The sequence below is a fragment of the Marmota marmota genome, unplaced genomic scaffold (assembly GCF_001458135.2).
Source record: "Marmota marmota marmota unplaced genomic scaffold, marMar, whole genome shotgun sequence".
Taxonomy (NCBI): Eukaryota; Metazoa; Chordata; class Mammalia; order Rodentia; family Sciuridae; genus Marmota; species Marmota marmota.
This window is the reverse complement of record NW_025999977.1, coordinates 742,918-761,333: the sequence shown is the minus strand read 5'-3', so window position 1 is coordinate 761,333 and position 18,416 is coordinate 742,918. Positions and strand designations below refer to the sequence as shown.

Here is an 18,416-nt window from a genome sequence, read left to right as displayed (position 1 = left end):
TTTGCCTTTATTATTTATTGTACTACCAACAAAAAATATTCCTACAGGAGTATTTTGGCAAGAAGGTCCATTATTATGGAAAAAAAAAAAAGGGGAGAGAGAGGCTTGTGGAAAGCCGGTGGTGGCAGTTGAGGCTCTGAGGGTTTTTCCTGAGAGGCTGTTTTGTTTGGCGTGTGTGGTTCTAAAAATAAAGTTAGTTTCTTTTGACAAGTGGCTCCTGATTGTGCCCAGCCAGACTGCGGCATTTTAACAGAGATGTGGGGAAATATCTCTTCTTTGAAGGGAAATTCAGTACTATCCATTAAAACTACAAATGTGCATGGTCTTTAAAGCAGCAAATTCACTTTCTGGAATGTGCTTTGGAGAAATCCTTATTCTTGTGCGAAAAGAGCTGTAGGAAGATTTGCCACAACATCATTGTTTTTAATGGCAAATAATGAGAAATACCTTAAAACTAGGAAATAGAATCCTACTGAGCAGAAGAAACAAATGAATGGAGCCTATTTATATGTAACTGCTTAGTAAGGTAATTGCAAGGTAATTGCAGGTGAATGCATTATTTTTTTTTAGTTAAAAAAAACTGCAAAACAAAATTAAAAAAAAAGACACATTTTATTTTATTGCTGGAGATAGAACCTAGGGTCTAGGTAAGAGGTTCTTACCATGATAATTGTGAGCTCTATCACTGAGCTATACCCTGAGCCCCCCCCCCTTTTTTTTTGAGGCAGCTACTAAATATATATATGATGGCTTATAAGTACATATATGCCTAGAAAAAAGCCTGAAAGTTCACACCAAACTCCTATCAGAGGTCACTTCCAGCCACAGATTTGGGGTTGAGACACATCTGTGTTGTTTGAATTCTGAGCTAAGAAGACATTCATATACCACTTGTACAACTTTTAAAATATTCTTTATAAAAAAAAATTCTTGGTGGTATTTTTGAATCCCAAAAACATATTCATGTATTACTTGTATAATTTTATAAAATATACAGAGAAGATTTTTTAAATCCCAGAGTTATTTCTGAACTCCAAAGATAAGAAAAAAAAATAATCAAACGATTCCAGGGGAAAGACGAGGGGTAGTTCATTTATAGAGGAAAAGAGATTAAGGCCAACTATTGTTCATGCATGAAAGGGGGGAAAACGACATTTCCAAGTTCGTAAGAACACAAAGGCTGGACTGTCCACTTACTTCGAATGTTAGTCAAAGAAGCTTCTAGCCAAACACAAAACACACAAAGCTTAAATAATGTGACATTTAACACAGCTGTTAATAAGGACTTCATAAAATGAAATTCCAGATTATTTCCAAAAATTTGGAGGTAAGTTAAAAACTAGAGTAAAATTATATGTAAAAGTCTCTTGCTATGGAGGTAGTGTTGGGAAATCACATTCATTATTTGATTCTTGATACACACACATACCCACCCACACATATAAGTATAATACAATCTCTCTGAACTATAAAATAATACAGATGAATGATGACTAGGAAAAATTAGGATGTTCCTCTTCCAAGCTACTTAAGAAACTTAAAGGAACAATAAAAACTATCACTCTAGTACAAATCAAAATAGAAATGGAAATAATAACTAATTTTAATGAACAAACCAGCAAAAAAAAAAATTGATGACTAGGATACATGGTCACAATAATCAGTGGCAGAATAAACATGAATGGGTTCCCCATATGACTAAAACTGAAGATAATGTTTCTCAAATTGGATTAAAAAAAAAAAAAGTAAAATTCACAGGATGTGGCACATGCCTACAATCCTAGCGACTCAGGAGGCTGAGGCAGGAGGATCCCAAGTTCAAAACTAGCCTCAGCAACTTCACAAGGTCCAAAGCAACTTAGTGAGACCCTGTCTCAAAATAAAGTTTAAAAGGCTGTGGATGTGGCTCAGTGGCAGAGCATCTCTGGGTTCAGTCCCCCGTATGCCATAAAATTTTAAAAAATAATAAAATAAAATAAAGCAAAATTTGGCTAGATTTCAAATAAAACAAACCTATAATGCAAAATGGCACAAAGTAAATGACTCTGACATAAAGGTACGGGCAATGATGTACAAGACAAATAGACTAAACAAAATAGAAATAGAAATATTAGTGACATAAAACAGAATTCAAGGCAAGAATATTCAATAAAATAGAAATATTTCACATATGTGTGACAGACAAAAGAATTGTCAAGAAAATACAACCATTATGAATATACCAAGCACCACTGCACTAAAAAATACATATAACAACTGCAATAAATGCAAAAGAAAGAAATACACGCACACACACACAGTGGGAACTTTACAATCCTTTCTCAGAATATTTCAGAAAAATGTAATAGTTTCAGGAAAACTACATAAGGATAGAGATTTAAAAAATAACTTCTGTTGACATATTTACGTATAAAATTAATGATATATGCATAAAGTTAGATAGGAGAAATAAGTTCTAGTGTTCTACAGCACAGTAGGGAGACTATAGCCCATAGCATTTCATCATTTATTTTATAAAGAACCGGAAGAGAGGAGTTGGAAGATTCCTAACACAAAGAAATGATCACTGTTTAAGGAGAAGGAAATGCCAGTCACCTTGATTTAATCATGATAGGCTATATACCTATTTCAAATTATCACACTGCACTTCTTAAATATATATTCTAAAATTTTTTAATTAAAAATGTAATCTGATGAAAACAGACATCAATTTTTTTCGATTAAAAATATATGTGTATGAGCTGGGTGGTGGTGGTGTGCACCTGTAACCCTCAGTAAGGCAGGAGGATGGCAAGTTCAAAATCAGCCTCAGTAACTTAGCAAGGTCCTAAGGAACGCAGGGAGACCCTGTTTCAAAGTAAATAGGGCTGGGGATGTGGCTCAGTGGTTAAGCACCCCTAGGTTCAACCACTGGTACCAAAATATATAGACATAAATATAGATGAATAGATACATAGATAGACATATATGAAATGAAATATTTCAAGCATACAGAAAAGTCTAGAGGATAATATAATGAGCATCCTTGTGCTGTCAAGTCTTATCATTTGTCAAATTTTTATGAAAATTTTGTCTTTTTCTAAGAGACAAAGCACAAAGACAAATGAAACACCCCCTTTTTTCTGCTGGATTCCATTGTCTTCTCTCTCACCAAGGTGAACCGAACCTCAAATCTGCTAATTGTTCCCATGCATGCTTTTACAGATACACAGAAAATACACCCATAAACTATATATGATATTGCTTTGCTTATTTTTAAGCATGATCTAAATGACATCAGAGAGCATTACTACTCTGCTACTATTTTTTCATTCAACTGTCTTTGAGGTTTATCCATATTCATAATGTGGAATACTTAACACAGGAAAGAAAATAATGAACCAGCTCTAACCCCGATTCCAAAACTGAACAAAAAGAAGATGGAAAACCCTTTCGGAATTAATTTTAAACTTTTGCTTGCAGAAGGCACCTTTGTGCACCTCCTTCCTAAGTCTTTTTGGAAAACTTCCCTACTTTCCCAGAGAGTTCAGGAGGTGAAAAACACCCGGGGGGAAGGCCCTTTCCTGTCATGCTGGGTGGAAGTCAGAGCACCTTTTATCAAAAACAAGCTTGACATGGGATGCACAGCAAGAGAGAAAAGAGAAATCCGTACCATTTTATCTGAGGGTTTCCCTCCAAGAATTTACGCTAAATCAGTAACTCAGTCAAATATTCACAAAGTATGATGTAAAGTTATACATTCAAAATTTCATTAAAAAAAAAATCTTTTGAAAATAGCACTTACAATTGGCGTCCCGAAAGGAATGTAACCTGTGAGTGGGGAAGAGAAGAGTCAGGTCTTATAATCCACCATCTCAACCCAGATGCCCAGGACCTCCAGGCTTGGTGTTGGCAATGGCCCTAGCCAAGGGGCTCAGGGCAGTTAGGCAGGAGGCACCTCTAGCCCCTCAGACGCTCTCTAGTGCAGCCCTCCCCGTGGCCAACGTGTCCCGCCTCCTTCCCTCGGTTCCTCTATAGTCAGGCAGCTCTCACTCCCCTCCCAAGCCCAGAAGCCTATTTTTACAGGCAGGGTTACCCCAGCCTGGGACCACCACAGAGGCGGGGGTGTCCCATGATTTCCTCCATGAGGCACAAGGACCCCTGTCCACACTCACTATGCAAGCCTGGCCACCTTCCAAGGACCCCAGAATGCTTTCCTTCTTTCCTGGGCTTGTCTTTTTTTTTCCTTCTCTGACAATCCTGACTGTTTCTGGAAATAGAATTTCCTACCCACCTGAAATATGCACCTCTCTTTGCCAGAGCTGCTTAAATCTCTAGTGCCCTAGTTGCACGCCCATGCAGAGCAGTGGAGAGCTGGAGTGAACTCGGCCATGCCCTGGACGGAGTCTTCTCACTGCTTATGGCCCCATTGATGCCAACGGTCAGCTTTGTGCCCTCTGACGTGTGGCACATACTCTCTGAGTTGCATGTGCAGCCAGCGTTTGCATCCCAAGTGCAGGTAACTGCATGTGCAGCGTCATCCTCCTCCTTCCTGCATCCCTCTGGGGAGAGTCCTGTTTGGTCAGGGCCTCTGAGGAGTATATGACTCAAGAAGGTCCAGAATATTACAGGAGAAGCCAGGCTCGGGATGATAGCCTGCCAGGCCCAGTGTGGGGACTGGGGCCACTTACGGCCACAGCTCCAAGGTGCTTAGAGCCTTTGCTGCCTTGGAGTTCTTCAGGGCAGAACCAGGGGCCCCTGGAAACTAATGGCCCCAGTTTGCACAATGGAATCACGTGACCTTCTGTTCACTGGCTGCTTAGTCTCTCGCCTCCATGAGGTCAGGCTCTTTGGGGGTGGGAACCCTAAATGATTCATCCAACTGTAGCCTCTTTCTCCAGCCACATGAGGTCCCTCAAAGGCAGCAGCCAGTAGTCACCCTTATGGCTCAGGGTGGCTACACCCATTGTAATGAGAAAAGGCAAGGAGGCGTCTGTACCCCAGTATGAGTGTCACCCTCTGTGGTATGATGCTGAGCAAGGCTGGGAACCTCTCAGAACCATGGAAAGGACAACCACGCCAGCCCTAGTCTGTGTAGGGCAAGTGCTGTCTAAGCCTCTGACACAAACATACAGAGCTGTCCTCCAGTGACCACTGGGTGGGGACAACCTGGGGGCCGAGATCTTGTCCCCCCCTCTGCCCACTCGTCTCCACTGAACAGGAGTCCAGCCTTCTCCGTGGGCACAGTAGTGCAAAAAAGAGGGCATCCATTACTCATAGGATCAGAGAACAGGAGCTAATTTGCAGATGGCTGCCCAGAGGGGGCAGCAGGGAGCAGGACTTGGAAGGAAAAAACAGGATGGTGCCTGGGCCGAGGCAGAGGCAGGAGAAGCCAGGGTTTGCCCATAGCAGGCGGCCCCCAGTGAGGGTTGAGTGGGGGCACACATGGGGGCTGTAGCTCCAGCCCAGCCACTCAGTGGAAAAGGCAGGCGGGTGCCGTGGGGATCCTGAGCCTGGCCAGGTTCTCATACAGTTGAGCCAAGATGGACCCATAGGTGCAAGTGCGACCAGGTATGTGACGGGCTCCGTCCCCTCCTCAGGCAGGTATATCTGGACCGTCTTGGAGCTGTGGCTATATAGTCAGCTGTGACCACAGCTCAGGCTGGGCTGAGCCAGAGGGTCCTGGGAGCTTACCTGACATTCTAAAAGGCATGAAGATCTTCTCATTGGTGTCCGGGTGCAGAATAGCCTGGCAAGAGCCGGGAATAGAGCACAGGGTGGCAGTCGGGGAGGGGAGAGGGAGAGGGCAGGAGGAGGGGGCAAGCAGAAGTGTTAGGAGAAGGAGAGGGAAGGACAGCTTCCCTCGGAGACACAGATGCCAGTGGCTACATACTGCCTCTGGCTAGTTGGTCCTTTCCACCATTCAGGACAAGAGAAAACCAAAGTGTGGGCCCCGACAGCACCCTCCTCCTGACCAGTCCTTAAAGCTGAGTGGGGGAAGACTTAAAGCCCGTGGAGGCCAGGATCGTGTCTACTCATGGGCACATACTCAGAATCTGTGGATGGAGCCTGGACCTTCCTGGCACTCACAGCACCCAGGGAAAGGTCACCCTGGCCCGAGCCCCAGGCTTAGAAAGAAGCTCAGGCCCTGGGGTGCTGGGTTGGAAGGAAGGGGTGAGGTGGCAAACAGGAGGGGCGAGGCTGGGAGGGGAGAAGGTGGGCATGCAATAGCCATGGTGGGGAGGGGTTTCTGCTAGAACCCGGGGAGACAGGGCGTCAGGATCCAAGAAAACATAGGGGACAAAAAAAGAATCCAAAATTAGATTACCTGCTTGATTTTCTGTGCACTCCAGAGCTGAAAAAGGAAGAAAACACACATTAGAAGCAACCCAAGCCCGGTGTGTGGTGCGTACCTGTAATCCCAGCAGCTTGGGAGACTGAGGCAGGAGGATTGCACGTTTGAGGTCAGCCGGGCCAACTTAGTGAGGCTCTGTCTCACAATAAAATAAAAAGGGCTAGAGAAGGAACAAATCCGCCAAATCATGCTATGTCCGAGTATGAATATACCACAATGAACCCTGACTATATATATATAATTATAATGTGCTAATTAAAATAATAGAAGGGAGATCTGTAAAGTAAGTAGATCAGGGGGAGGAAAAGAGGGAAAGAAAAAACACTGGGGAATGTGATTGATCAAATTATGTTATGTGCATGTTTGGATGTGGCATAATGAATCCCCTTATTATGTATAATTATAATGCACCAATAAAAAGTCTTAAAAATAAAAGACATACGAAATTTAAAAAAAAAATGTCAGGGAGAGACTGTGGATGTAACTCAGTGGCAGAGTGCTTGTCTAGCAAGCGTGAGGCTCTGGGTTTCCCCCCAGTATGGTGGGCAGGATTAAAAGTTTAAGGTCTCAAAGCCTTATTTTCTAATCAAGGAATTCAGCATCAGAGTCTCATGATGTCTTCTCACCCAAGAGCTGACACCTGGAGGGTGTGATAAGACAAAGGACCTCAAGGGCACAGCTAGGGGTTTACATACAGTTGGTTAGATCGTTCAGTCCAAGGGTTTAGTCCAACTAGGGAAGCTCCCTAGTTGATGCTAAGGTGTGCTCACTAAGGTCCCCGATCTCAATGGATACACTTCCACTGTTTCCCAGAGTCATGAGCTACAGTGCAGCACCGTTTTTTGCAGAGATAGGCTGCCTGGAGCCCTGGTTCTGTCACGGCCAACCCTGAACCTCAGTTTCCTCATCTGTGACACGAGGATAAGTGCTGGCTTCTGGCACAGGACTGTTGAAGAGGTATCTAAACAGTGCTTGGAGCAGCATCAGCCCACAGTAGGTGTTCACAGCTGCTCACTGTGGTTAATATTATTTATTCCTATTATCATTACAAGAAGGTTGTGAGAAGAAAAGGGTAACTTCAAATGAGGGATGAGCTGTTTCTTTCTAGCACAGCCAGGCTGGGGTGGTTAGAGAAAAAGAACAATTTGTCAATCCCTTCAAATGATATAAATACTGCCTTTCATTGACTCTGGACATCATTGATTCTAAGATGCACTATCATGTGCCACAGAAGAAAGAAAATTGACCTGGTGTCCAGACCCCCCAATTCCATTTTAGAGATGCTAAAATGTGATAAAATCATCTTAAAAAAAAAAAAAAACAGTGGCGCATACCTATAATCCCAGCTGCTCTGGAGGCTGAGGCAGGAGGATTGCTAATTCAAAGCCAGCCTCAGCAAAAGTGAGGCAGTAAGCAACTCAGTGAGACCCTGTCTCTAAATAAAATACAAAATAGGGCTGGGGGTGTAGCTCAGTGATCCAATGCCCGTAAGTTCAATCCCCAGTACACCTCGCCCCAAAATCAAACAAACAGGATGAATAAAAATTGATATTGTGGGCAAAACAAAGGCCAGTACATGTTAAATGGAGGAAGAAGGGCTTGGGGACTAGAAAGAAAAGCCTGCCCACAGCTGATATTTAAAGTTTTTAAGGTAGACTAGTTGTAGCCAGGTGTGATGGTGCACACCTGTAATTCCAGCAACACAGGAGGCGGAGGCAGGAGGATCACAAGTTTAAGGCCAGCCTCAGCAACTTAGTGAGGCCCTAAGCAACTTAGCAAGACTCTGTCTCAAAATAAAAAGTAAAAAGGGCTGGGATGTGGCTCGTGGTTAAGCACCCCTGGGTTCCATCATTAGTACCAAAAAAACAACAAAAAAATATCAATAAAGTAGAATAGTTGTTATGCTTTATTTATATGGTAATAATGGTCATTGGAATATAAACTAAGATGCAGACGTTAAGCAGCTCTGGGGAGTAAAAATAGGAGTTTTAAAATTGATACATTAAAGTTGATGCTTTTTATTCACAGCTGAGTCCCTCAAAACTTAAATCCCAGCCTAATTAAGGCTTATTTTAGATACATTTCAAACATACTTGATTGTCTGCTATTCCAGACCAGGCAGATTAGAAGCAGTAGATCTTTTAAAAATAATAATGGGGAGACAGAGGAGGCTGCAGAGAGAAAAACCAACTGCAGAATCCCTGCAAGCATAAAGGGAGGTGGGAACATTAGGGGACGAGAGGCTAGTCCTGTCCCCTCTGCTCAGAAGGTGCTCCCCAAGTCGAGGCTCTGTCCTAGGAGCCACCCAGGGTGGTACAACTCCTGACACCTCCACCTCCATCCAATCATAATCTTCCATTTCTCACCTCTGGATTCACTGTCCAGCCTCCAGGGAGGCAGGAATTTGCCTTTAAGCACTATCTCCGGGCACCATCTCGCAGAGTAGGTACTCAATAAGTGTTTGGTGAAGGAATATCATCCTCTAAAATAGAAGTATATCTAGGACTCGAGATGATGAGGGATAGAGAGCAGAGCTGTGGGGGGGGGGGGTGTAGCAGTGTGCCCCACGTATCTGCACCCAAAGATAAGCTCAATGGGAGGTCAGTGGGCTCTGCCCATGAACCTGGGAGACGTTCCAAGCAAGAAGATGCATGGGGTGGGGCCATAGAGCAGGGGGCCCAAAGCCCTAGCTCCAGAGATGGAGTTTTATTCTCCAGAGAAGTGGAATCCGAGCAGCCCAGATGTGGGGGTCACAGGCAGAGGGGGACAAGTCCAAGGTCTGAGGACTATACATGGGCCTCCAGGAGCCTTCCCATGTCCACACCCAGAATGCAACAGACAGGAGGGTGGAGGCCCCTTCTCTTGGAAATAGAAGACCACAAAGAGGACCACAGGCTCTGCCCCCGGTGCAGTAGTGGGAAGGAAGCCCCATTCTGGGGATCTAGGGCCCTGTGATTACTGTCTTGACTTTCTCAATATCTTTATCTTTGAATTTGTGTCAAAGGCTGGTGGACAGTGGGGATGTGCCAGGGGCCTGCAGCCTCAGTGCACTCCTGTCCTGCCACCCCACTGGCCACTCTCCTCTAGGCACCCACACAGTGACCACCGACACCCACCATTCCTGGCAGAGGGCTTGGTGCAGGGAGGATGGGGTAGAACCAGTGGTCCCCAATGCTGAGACATGGAGCAAAGTTCTGGGTGCCTGCAAGTATCTGTGCTTGCCCCGCAGGTGTCCCTGTGGCCAAGGAAGTGTGACATTAAATAGCAAATAAAAAACACCCTGGGGGCTGAGGTTGTGGCTCAGCGGTAGAGCGCTTGCCTAGCACGTGGGAGGCCCTGGGTTTGATCCTCAGCACCACATAAAAATAAATAAACAAAATAAATGTATTTGTCCATCTACAACTAAAAAAAAAAAAAAAAAAAGTGTTAAACCAGGCACAGTGGCTCATGCCAGTAATCCCAGCGGCTCAGGAGGCTGAGGCAGGAGGATGGCAAGTTCAAAACCAGCCTCAGCAACAACAAGGTGCTAAGCAAGTCAGTGAGACCAGGTCTCTAAATAAAATCCAAAATAGGGCTGGGAATGTGGCTCAGTGGCCTAGCGCCCCTGAGTTCAATCCCCGATACTGCCCCCTCCCTGCAAAAAAATCACCTTGTTAAAAGGCTGGAGAGGAGAAAGTGAGGAGGGGGAGAGGGAGAGAGAGAGAGAGGGGAGGGCAAGGGAGACCCCACAGAAAAGAGGGGAAAGCTTTTTTCTGCCTTTTGAAGAAGGATCTTGAATTTTCATTTTGCATTGAGCCCCCCCAAATTTTATACTTGTCTCTGCCTATAAATCAATTGATATTTGGAGGACCTAAATGAAGAAGGTCCCTGCTAAGAGTTTGCACATGCATGCACAGAACATGAACTCTGAGGACATGAGACAACATAGGGACTCAGGAAACTTGAAGAGCACTGCAGACAACCTCCAAAGAGTCAGACCTGGAAAAGGAGCCCTGTGCAATGAAGAGGGATGGGGTTCAAACCTTGGCTCGGCCACCTACTGGATGTGTAGCTCTGGGAAAGCTATTTTGTCTCTGTGCCTCAGCTTCCCCATCAGTCAAATGGGTTGTTGGAGGGTAGGAGAGACAGACGGTGCTCCGCAGCCCCACAGTTTGCTTTTCCGTAGGGGTGCACAGCTGCTTGGGAAGCCAGCCTCCCCCAAAAGGCAGGTGGGCTCCTGGGACTGGGCACTGGCTGGTGCACTGATAGTAGAAATGATAATCCCTTTGCTTGTCCCCAAAGCTTCCCAAGAAGGATCGAGTGAAGGACAAGGGGGCCCTAGAAGATGGTAAAGTCATGAAGTGAAAGGAACCAGGTCCCTGGCCAATAGCATGTGCCAGGTCCATGCAGTACACTGGATTCAGACAGGATTGAGAAATGGACCTTACGGCGGTAAGTCCCTGAAATCTGGGGCTTGCTCGTTATAGCACTTGGCTTAACATGACTAACACAGAGGGTTAAATGAGATATGCAAATATAAAATATTTGACTCATAGAACGTGCTCAGTATGGTTGCCTAAAATAGAGGGGAAGCAATTAAAATGAGCAGTTTTTAAAGGATTTAATCATCTCGCAAAGCAACTACATCTTCATTGTTTTATTCACTCCTTGTGCCTGCGAGGTGGGGAGGTTCTTTCCAGACAGGGTAGCTCAACTCGAGAGACCACGTGGCTCAGCCAGGGTCCCAGGGGCCTGGTGGCAGTATGGAGATGGGGCCCCAGGTCTCCTGGCCTGTATGCTGGGTCCCCCCTTATTCCCCCATCTGGAGCAGGCCAATGTCTGAGCTTGGCTAGGATGACTGCTGGAAGCCTAAGAGGAGGGAATGGCTGGCACTGTCCTAGGGTCCCAGACCCCTCAGTGCAGCCTGACGGCAGACGCCTCCCACCAGCACCCAGCAAAATAGCACCACGCTTATAAGCCATCTGTATCCCTTGGATTCTGGAACTGTCTCTTCCACCTCTGCCCACGGGGCAGCGACAGGGCATCAGGCAGAAGTGGGCTCAGCGGCACAGGCAGGAGGGTGGTAAGAGTAGCAGCAGGAGGGTCCCGAGGAGGCCAGAGCCCGAAGACACATCCTGCAGTCCACAATGACACCACCCAGCCAGCCAGCAGATAGGCCAGTGCCACAGATGAAGACAGCGCAAAGCCTCCTCAGGAATACAAGCTCTTCTGTTTTGCCAAGCATTTTCCCTAGGAGGCTGCAACTCCTGTTAACTCTCACTTTACAGAACTGAAGAACAGAGAGGTTAAGTGACTTGCCCAAAGTCCCACAGCAGTGCAGGTATTTGAACTTAGCTCCAAGTCCCCACTCTCTTTTTTTCTTTTTTTTGTGTGTTGGGACTAAACCTAGGGCCTCCCACTTGCTGGAGCAAGCACTACACCACTGAGCTATTTCCCTATCCCCTCCAAGGCCTCATTCTTAAATACCACTTGGGCTTGACTCTAAACACTGTGCACATTGTCCTGCCCTCGTATATTTGGCCTCTTTTCATATCAGTGCACAGAGAGATGTATTCTTCTTAGTGGAAACTTTGAGGATATTATAAACTGTCCTGAGCTGGGGACGGAGGATCTCAGTGGCAGAGCACTTGCCTAGCATGCATGAGGCCCTGGGTTTGATTTCCAGCATTGAAAAAAAAAATTTTTTTTTTAATAAAAATAAACTGCCCCCTACTGGTGGACTTTTAGGCAACTTCCCATCTTTTTTTTTTTTTTTTTTTATTGTGATAAAATACACACAAAATTTACCACCTTAACCATGTGTAAGCGTACACCTCTGTGGCAGTAAGCACATCCATCCAGTTGTGCAAACACTCACATATCCATCTCCAGAACCTTCCATTTCCCCAGCTGGAACTCTATCCTCTAACACACCTCCCCATCCACCTCCCCCAGCTCCTGGCAGCCACGGTTCTATTTTCTGTCCCTATGAATTTGACTATACTAGACAACTCACATGAGCAGAATCATACAATATCTGGGTTTTGGGGGTGACTGTCATACCTTTTGTCACAGTTATTATGAACCATGCTCTAGTGAATTTCACTGGCGTTCTCATTATTATATCAGCATTTGAAAAAAAAAGACCAAATTTATGCAGGTGTTTCTGGCATGATACAGAAGAGACTGATGGCTACTCTAGGGAGAGGAAGTGGGTAATTGTGGGAGAGAAGGGAGACTTCTTTCTTCATTCTCTGATCTTTTTATACCTCTAGAATTCTGTATCTTGTTCATAAATTACCTACTCTGTTAAAAAAGAAAAATTAAAGGTAAGGGCTGGGGATGTAGCTAATGGTAGAGTGCTTGCCTAGCATGCGTGAGGCCCTGGGTTCTATCCCCAGCACAGGAAAATATAAATAAACCCACTAGAAAAATGGAAATAGTCTACACAATATCCAGGCCCTTTGTGGATGTCTATGGCATAGACCACTAAGTGTCCAGTTAAATCTCTGTCCTCCTATTCCATAGTTACAGAAAATTGGCCGGCAGGTGGCTGATATGCTACCCTGCATCTCCCAGTTTCCTTTGCAGTTAGGTTTGTCCATGTGTCTGATGGCAGAGAAGCATGATACAAGCCCTGAATGGCCCTGTGGAGCAGAGCCACTGGCCTGTTACCCAGGAGGAAATGACCTTGTCTTATTTGAGCTGGGGCGTTTGGGGATGTTTCTATTGCAGTGACTGGATAACTCCAATGTGATCTCCTTGAGGTTAGATGAAACTACTCTCCCCATGGCGGAGAGGAAGGGATGGAAGTGAAGATGGCTTTTCAGGTCTTGTGGCTTGACCTTGAGCCTCAGGAGAGCTTGAGATGAAGTGGGAGGAACATCTCCATTTTTAATGAAAATTCCTAGTCGAGACCTGATCTTACCTGGGTTTATCCCCTTCTCCATGCTGCAGGGAGGACAGCCAGCTTTGGCCCTGGCTCAGTCACTATCTGGCCTGGTCTTCCTATGTGGTTCACGTCACACGGTAGAACCTGATTAAAAATTAGTCATGCAGGAGAAGGGGCAGAAGGAGGAACAAGTCTCTCCAGGGTTCTTCCTGCCCAACAGTCCGCTAAGCCAGGTCCAGCTTCTGGGGAGGCCAGGTGAAGGATTCCGGTCTGACCCCTTAGCTCTGCGCTTCTCCCTGTGACCTGCTGGACCCATGAGTTAAATGCTAGAAGCAGAAATGGCCATGGAAGCCAAGACTTGGTTGCAAATTTGAAGTTTCTTGGGCTGATCCTGCAAACAGGGTACAGCAGAGGATTATTCTGGGATGTTAAGCACTGCAAGCGAGGCCCACTGAGACACGGTGGATGGGCCATCTACACAGAGAATCTAGCCAAGGGGCCCCAGTGTCTTCCGGAAGCCTGCTGAACCATCTCCACTTCAAATTATAATCCCTACTTGTGACCTGATCTCATTTTGGCTTAGCCCAGAGCCCAGCTCCCTCTACGCCTCCAACTGAACATAAAAATGTGCAGCCCTGATCTCTTACTGGCTCCAGGGACAAACCGGTGTGGATAAGAGACTTTGGACTTTGATGTTTTCAACTTGGAGAAGGAGGAGAGGGGGCAGTGTGGGGAAAGAGTGCGGAATGGTGGAAAGTTTTGCTGATTTTGGAAGTGGCCAGCGTCTCCACGGAGCTGCCCTCTGACCCTGAGTCTCAGTATGGAGACCAAGGGAGGGTCAGGGATGGGTCACCACATGCTTCTAGGAGAGCCTGACGTCCCCCAGCACCCAGAGGAGAGCAACTGCCCAGGCCCCACCCCCAGTCTGGCTCGCTCAGCTTCCCCTCTGCCTCCTTCCAAGCTGCTTCTCCAAACCTCCTAAGGCAGCATAGACAGAGCCTATTTAAAACAACCTCCAGAAGGTAATTAAACAGAGCCTGAAGGGGATCCTTCTGTAAGGCAAAGGATGCCTCCATCAAACAAACAAAAAAGAAACTTCCCAATTTATCAGTTGGGCCAATTGCATTATACTTCACCATTAATTCTGTTGCCATGGTAACTCCCAGGTAATATGTACCTGTACGAGTCTGTGGAGGGGTGAAATAACCTCCCACCAATTCTCTCTCTCTTTTTTTATTTAGTTTTGCAGTTCTGGGAATTGAACCCCAAGGGCCTCGTGCATGCTAAGCAAACACTCCACCACTGAGAGACATCCCTAACCCTTACCCCTAGGGCACATAAAAGAAAAGAGGCCCTCTTCTTGATTCTGCAGCATAGCATCTACTTCTTATCCACATAGCTTCTCTTTATGGAGAGGACAGACCCTGGGGTTGAACCAGGTTATTGTCAGGATTAATAGTTGATTTTACTTAGCAAACAAATATTTATTGAGCATCTACTATGTGCTGAGCGCTGCTGTTCATGGTGAGCATATATCAGAGGAAGGAGGGGGGAAATCAGACAAAGAGCTCTGGCTTTTGTGGAGCTTGCCAGCTAAGGGGGACAGAGGATAAGCAATAAAAATAATAAAAAGTAAATTCTCTGCTATGTTAGAATGATCGGTGCTTTAGGGAACAAGGGAAAGTGGAACAGGTAAGGGGATTGGGAATATGTGGCGGTGATGGGGACAGAGGTTACAGCAGTGGGGGATCAGGGTGGGTCTCAGAGGTGACACTGAAGGAAATTCTCAAGGGAGGGAATGGGCTCTGAAGGCAGAACAGGCAGCACAAAGACCCTGAGGCAGAAGTAGGCCTGCTAGGAGTGTTTGAGGGACAGCAGGGAACCAGTGTGACCAGAGTAGACTGAATAAGGGAAGAACGGGGGCTGGGGGACAATGTCAGAAAGGAATGAGGACTTTTCAGGCCGTGTTCAGAACGATGGCTTTTACTCTGAGTGGAAGAGGGGAACACTACTTTTCTTAACAGAGCAGTGGTTCTCACTTAGAGGTGCTTTTCCTCAGGGGACATCTGGCAGTGCCTAGTGACACTTCCTGGTTGTCATGCCTGGGGAGAGGGAGCTATTGGCATCTAGTGGGAAGAAGCCAGAGATGCAGGTGAACATCCTTGGGTGCACAGGACGCACAACCAAGAGCTATGAACTCTGCGGGGCCGCGTGCTGTGATGCACTCCTGTGATCCTCGGGAGGCTGAGGCACGAGGATTGTGAGTTCAAAGCCAGCCTCAGCAACTTAGTGAGACCCCAAGCAACTCAGCAAGATCCTGTCTCTAAATAAAATATTTTTAAAAAGGGGGCTTCGGATATGGCTCAGTGGTTAAGTTCCCTGGGTTCAGTCCCCAGTAACAACAAAAACAAAACAAAACAAAAACTATGCAGTTCTAAATGCCAATGGAGCCAAGGCTGAGAAGCCGGGAGCAGAGGACCCAGTCGTATGTTTCGCAGGTCACTCTGCCTGCTGCTGTGCTGATGCTGTCATGGGAATGGATGGAGGGACCCAGGTAAAATGGGAAGAACATCTAGGAGGCCACTGTAGTTACCCAGCCCCAGAGGTGTGACCATATCACCTGGTACAGTACCTGGCCCAGCCTGCACAGGCCTTGGCTAATAGGGATCACTGTGCTAATGACACTTGTCAAGCCAGTGCTGGCCAAGAGCAGCAGGGTGCTGCCCAGGAGTCCCAGAGCCTGAGGCTGGGAGTCCTGGTAAGACTAGCCAGCCAGCTCCGGCAAACCTGCAGACACGCACAGGTTTGGGGTGCAAGTGCTGTTAAGCCTCTGGTATTTGCTCTGCTATTTTCAGCAGAATCCAAACACAGCTGACCCCATTTTCTCTCCGAGAGGAGAAGGCTCGCAGGATCTCTTACATCCCAGCTGCCCTTTCTCCTTGGCAGGCTGCAGACATAAATCCATGCTGCTTGTGGGCTCTGAGCTGCCTGTGTGCTATGCTGGGTATAGAGGAGGCACTCAATAAAGGGTGGCCGGTCCCTCACCTCTGGGGAATGTGGAATGATGGTGGAGTCCCCACTCAGGAGCCCACAGCAGCTGCTGGAGACCTGCGCTCGGCACTTGGGTTACCCTAGTAGCTTCCAGCCTGGTTTCTACAGCAGCGCTTCCTTCCTGGTTCACCACCACCAGGCCGGCAGTACCACTGCCATGCCATTCCCTGGCTCAAGAGCTTGCAGTGTCTTCCTCTGGCCCCACATCCAGCATCTCTTCCTGGTTTTCAAAGATTTTCGCAATCTGGCCTCTAACTTTCCTTTATCCTTGAGATTTATTATCTATTTGTGTAGCAACCACTCAACATGGTAACAGTCTCTGAAGGAGATATCAGCCCCTCGTGAACAGAAGACTAAAAGCAAGGCCATCGGGAGTGGACAAACTCTCGGCACACTTTCACAATACCCACTGGTGAGGTGCCATACCTGGAGGGCAGGTCAGATGGCAAACCGGTAGAAAAGAGTGCACACAAGTTACCCAGTATTGCCCATGACATTGGGACAGGCCTGCAGGCATTGGGACACAGTTTCAGGATTCCGACACACCCACCTGCAAGAGTGCAATGGGGCAGGCAAGAGCAGGTGCAGACGAGGTCGCTGTCCACTGAGACCAAGAGCTGCCCTGGGTCTCTTCAAATAGCATGGATGTGACCCTTGAGCAGGGCCAGCCTGGGCCAGGAGTTGGTGTGTCCTTAATTCCAGATCACTGAGGCTTCCTCAAGCCCAGAGTTGACTCGACATCACTGTCCCTTCTCTTCCTGTGTTTGTGGAGGTCAGAGGGGGTGTTGGTTTTTGACTGTGGCCCAAGAAGGCACCAGGAGACCCATGCAGAGCCCAATGCCACGAACTCTGGGTAGCCCCGAGGACGGGGGCTGGGGGGAGAGGGAGGATCTGCTTCCAGGAGTCTCACACCTAAGAACTGTGCTACCTGGTCATCCGATGGCCCCTGCAGGCATGGCCACCTCAAGCCAGAATTGGGAGGCTCAGCTATTGCCAAGAGGCCCCCCAGACTCCCTCCAGTTCCCTAGAGGCACATGGGGGCTTTCAGGACAGAAGACAAAGAAGGCCCAGGAAACAGTACAGACAGCTTTAGGCTACTGAAGGGAGTGAAGAGAGAAAATGTGGCCTCATTCCCCAAACTCCAGGAGCTGAAAGATGTCCCAAGAGGCCAGCTTCAGCAAGCAGGGGCAGAGGGGAGCTAGAGCCAGAGCAGACACAGGATCGGGAGAAAACATTCACAGGTCCGAGGACAACTTCAGGCCAGAGCAGGGTGTGCTATCACGTCAGGCCACCCAGGGTGTCCAGTGTCCATGGCCAGAAAGAAGTTCTGCTGCTCAGGAGTAAGACCGCAGCCCACCGTCCCTGCCCATGGCTGCCCATGACTCAGCACACAGTGCAGACTCCTGAGGATGGGTCCTGTGTGTCACAGCACTCTCCTCATTGGCTTCCAGTGCAGGGCGGGCTCTCTCCACCCTGGACGGCTCCTACCCTGGGCCCCTCCTCACCAGACACCCCAGTCTAAACTGTTTCCACTGCTTTCCCACAGTGTGGTGTCTTCACCTGCCTCTGGGGGGTCCATGGGGCCCGTGGGGCAAGAACCTACCTCATCCAGTCTCTTCCTTGTTCTATCCCCTGACCCCGGCCCCATAGCTGTCCTGGAGTGATGGGATCAAATAGAAAAAGGGTAAGAAAAGCTGAGTGTCAGCCTGAAACATCCAATATTTGACAAAAAGGAGTTCTAGAAGGAGAAAGAATTATCAAAGAAACTGCACAATTCTTTGCCATAATAGAAAGACAAGAATCTTCAGATTGAAAGGGGTCAACAAAAATCCAAATTAATTCATGTTCAAAGAGACAGCACTGAGGAATTTCAGAAATACATTTAACAGATAAAGAGAAGGCCAATACACATTTCCAAAGAATGAAAACGGGCCACCTGCAAGGAATCAGGAATGAGATGGCATCCGATTTCTCAATAATTATATTGGAAGTCAGAAGAAAATAGAGCACTGGTCTTCAAAAGTCTGAAGGAAAATGACTGTCAACCCAGAATTTTCTCCTCCGCCAAACTGTCAATTAAGGCTGAATACAGAATTATAATTTTTCAGACACAAAAGAAACCAGAATGTTCTTCCCATTTACCATTCCCCCCCCCCCCCC

At 46.9% G+C, this 18,416-nt stretch overlaps 1 protein-coding gene across 4 annotated transcripts in view; it reads right to left on the bottom strand.

The window, feature by feature from the left end:
- Sfxn5 (sideroflexin 5) overlaps positions 1–18,416 on the bottom strand; it is a 113,592-nt gene that overhangs the window by 68,357 nt on the left and 26,819 nt on the right. For all 4 annotated transcript variants that reach the window (XM_015479514.2, XM_048804112.1, XM_048804113.1 and 1 more), the window contains exons 4-6: positions 6,308–6,334; positions 5,674–5,728; positions 3,785–3,810 (exon numbers count right to left, since the gene is read on the bottom strand). In XM_015479514.2, coding sequence (XP_015335000.1) covers positions 3,785–3,810; positions 5,674–5,728; positions 6,308–6,334 — 108 coding nt within the window. The remainder of the gene's footprint in view (positions 1–3,784; positions 3,811–5,673; positions 5,729–6,307; positions 6,335–18,416) is intronic.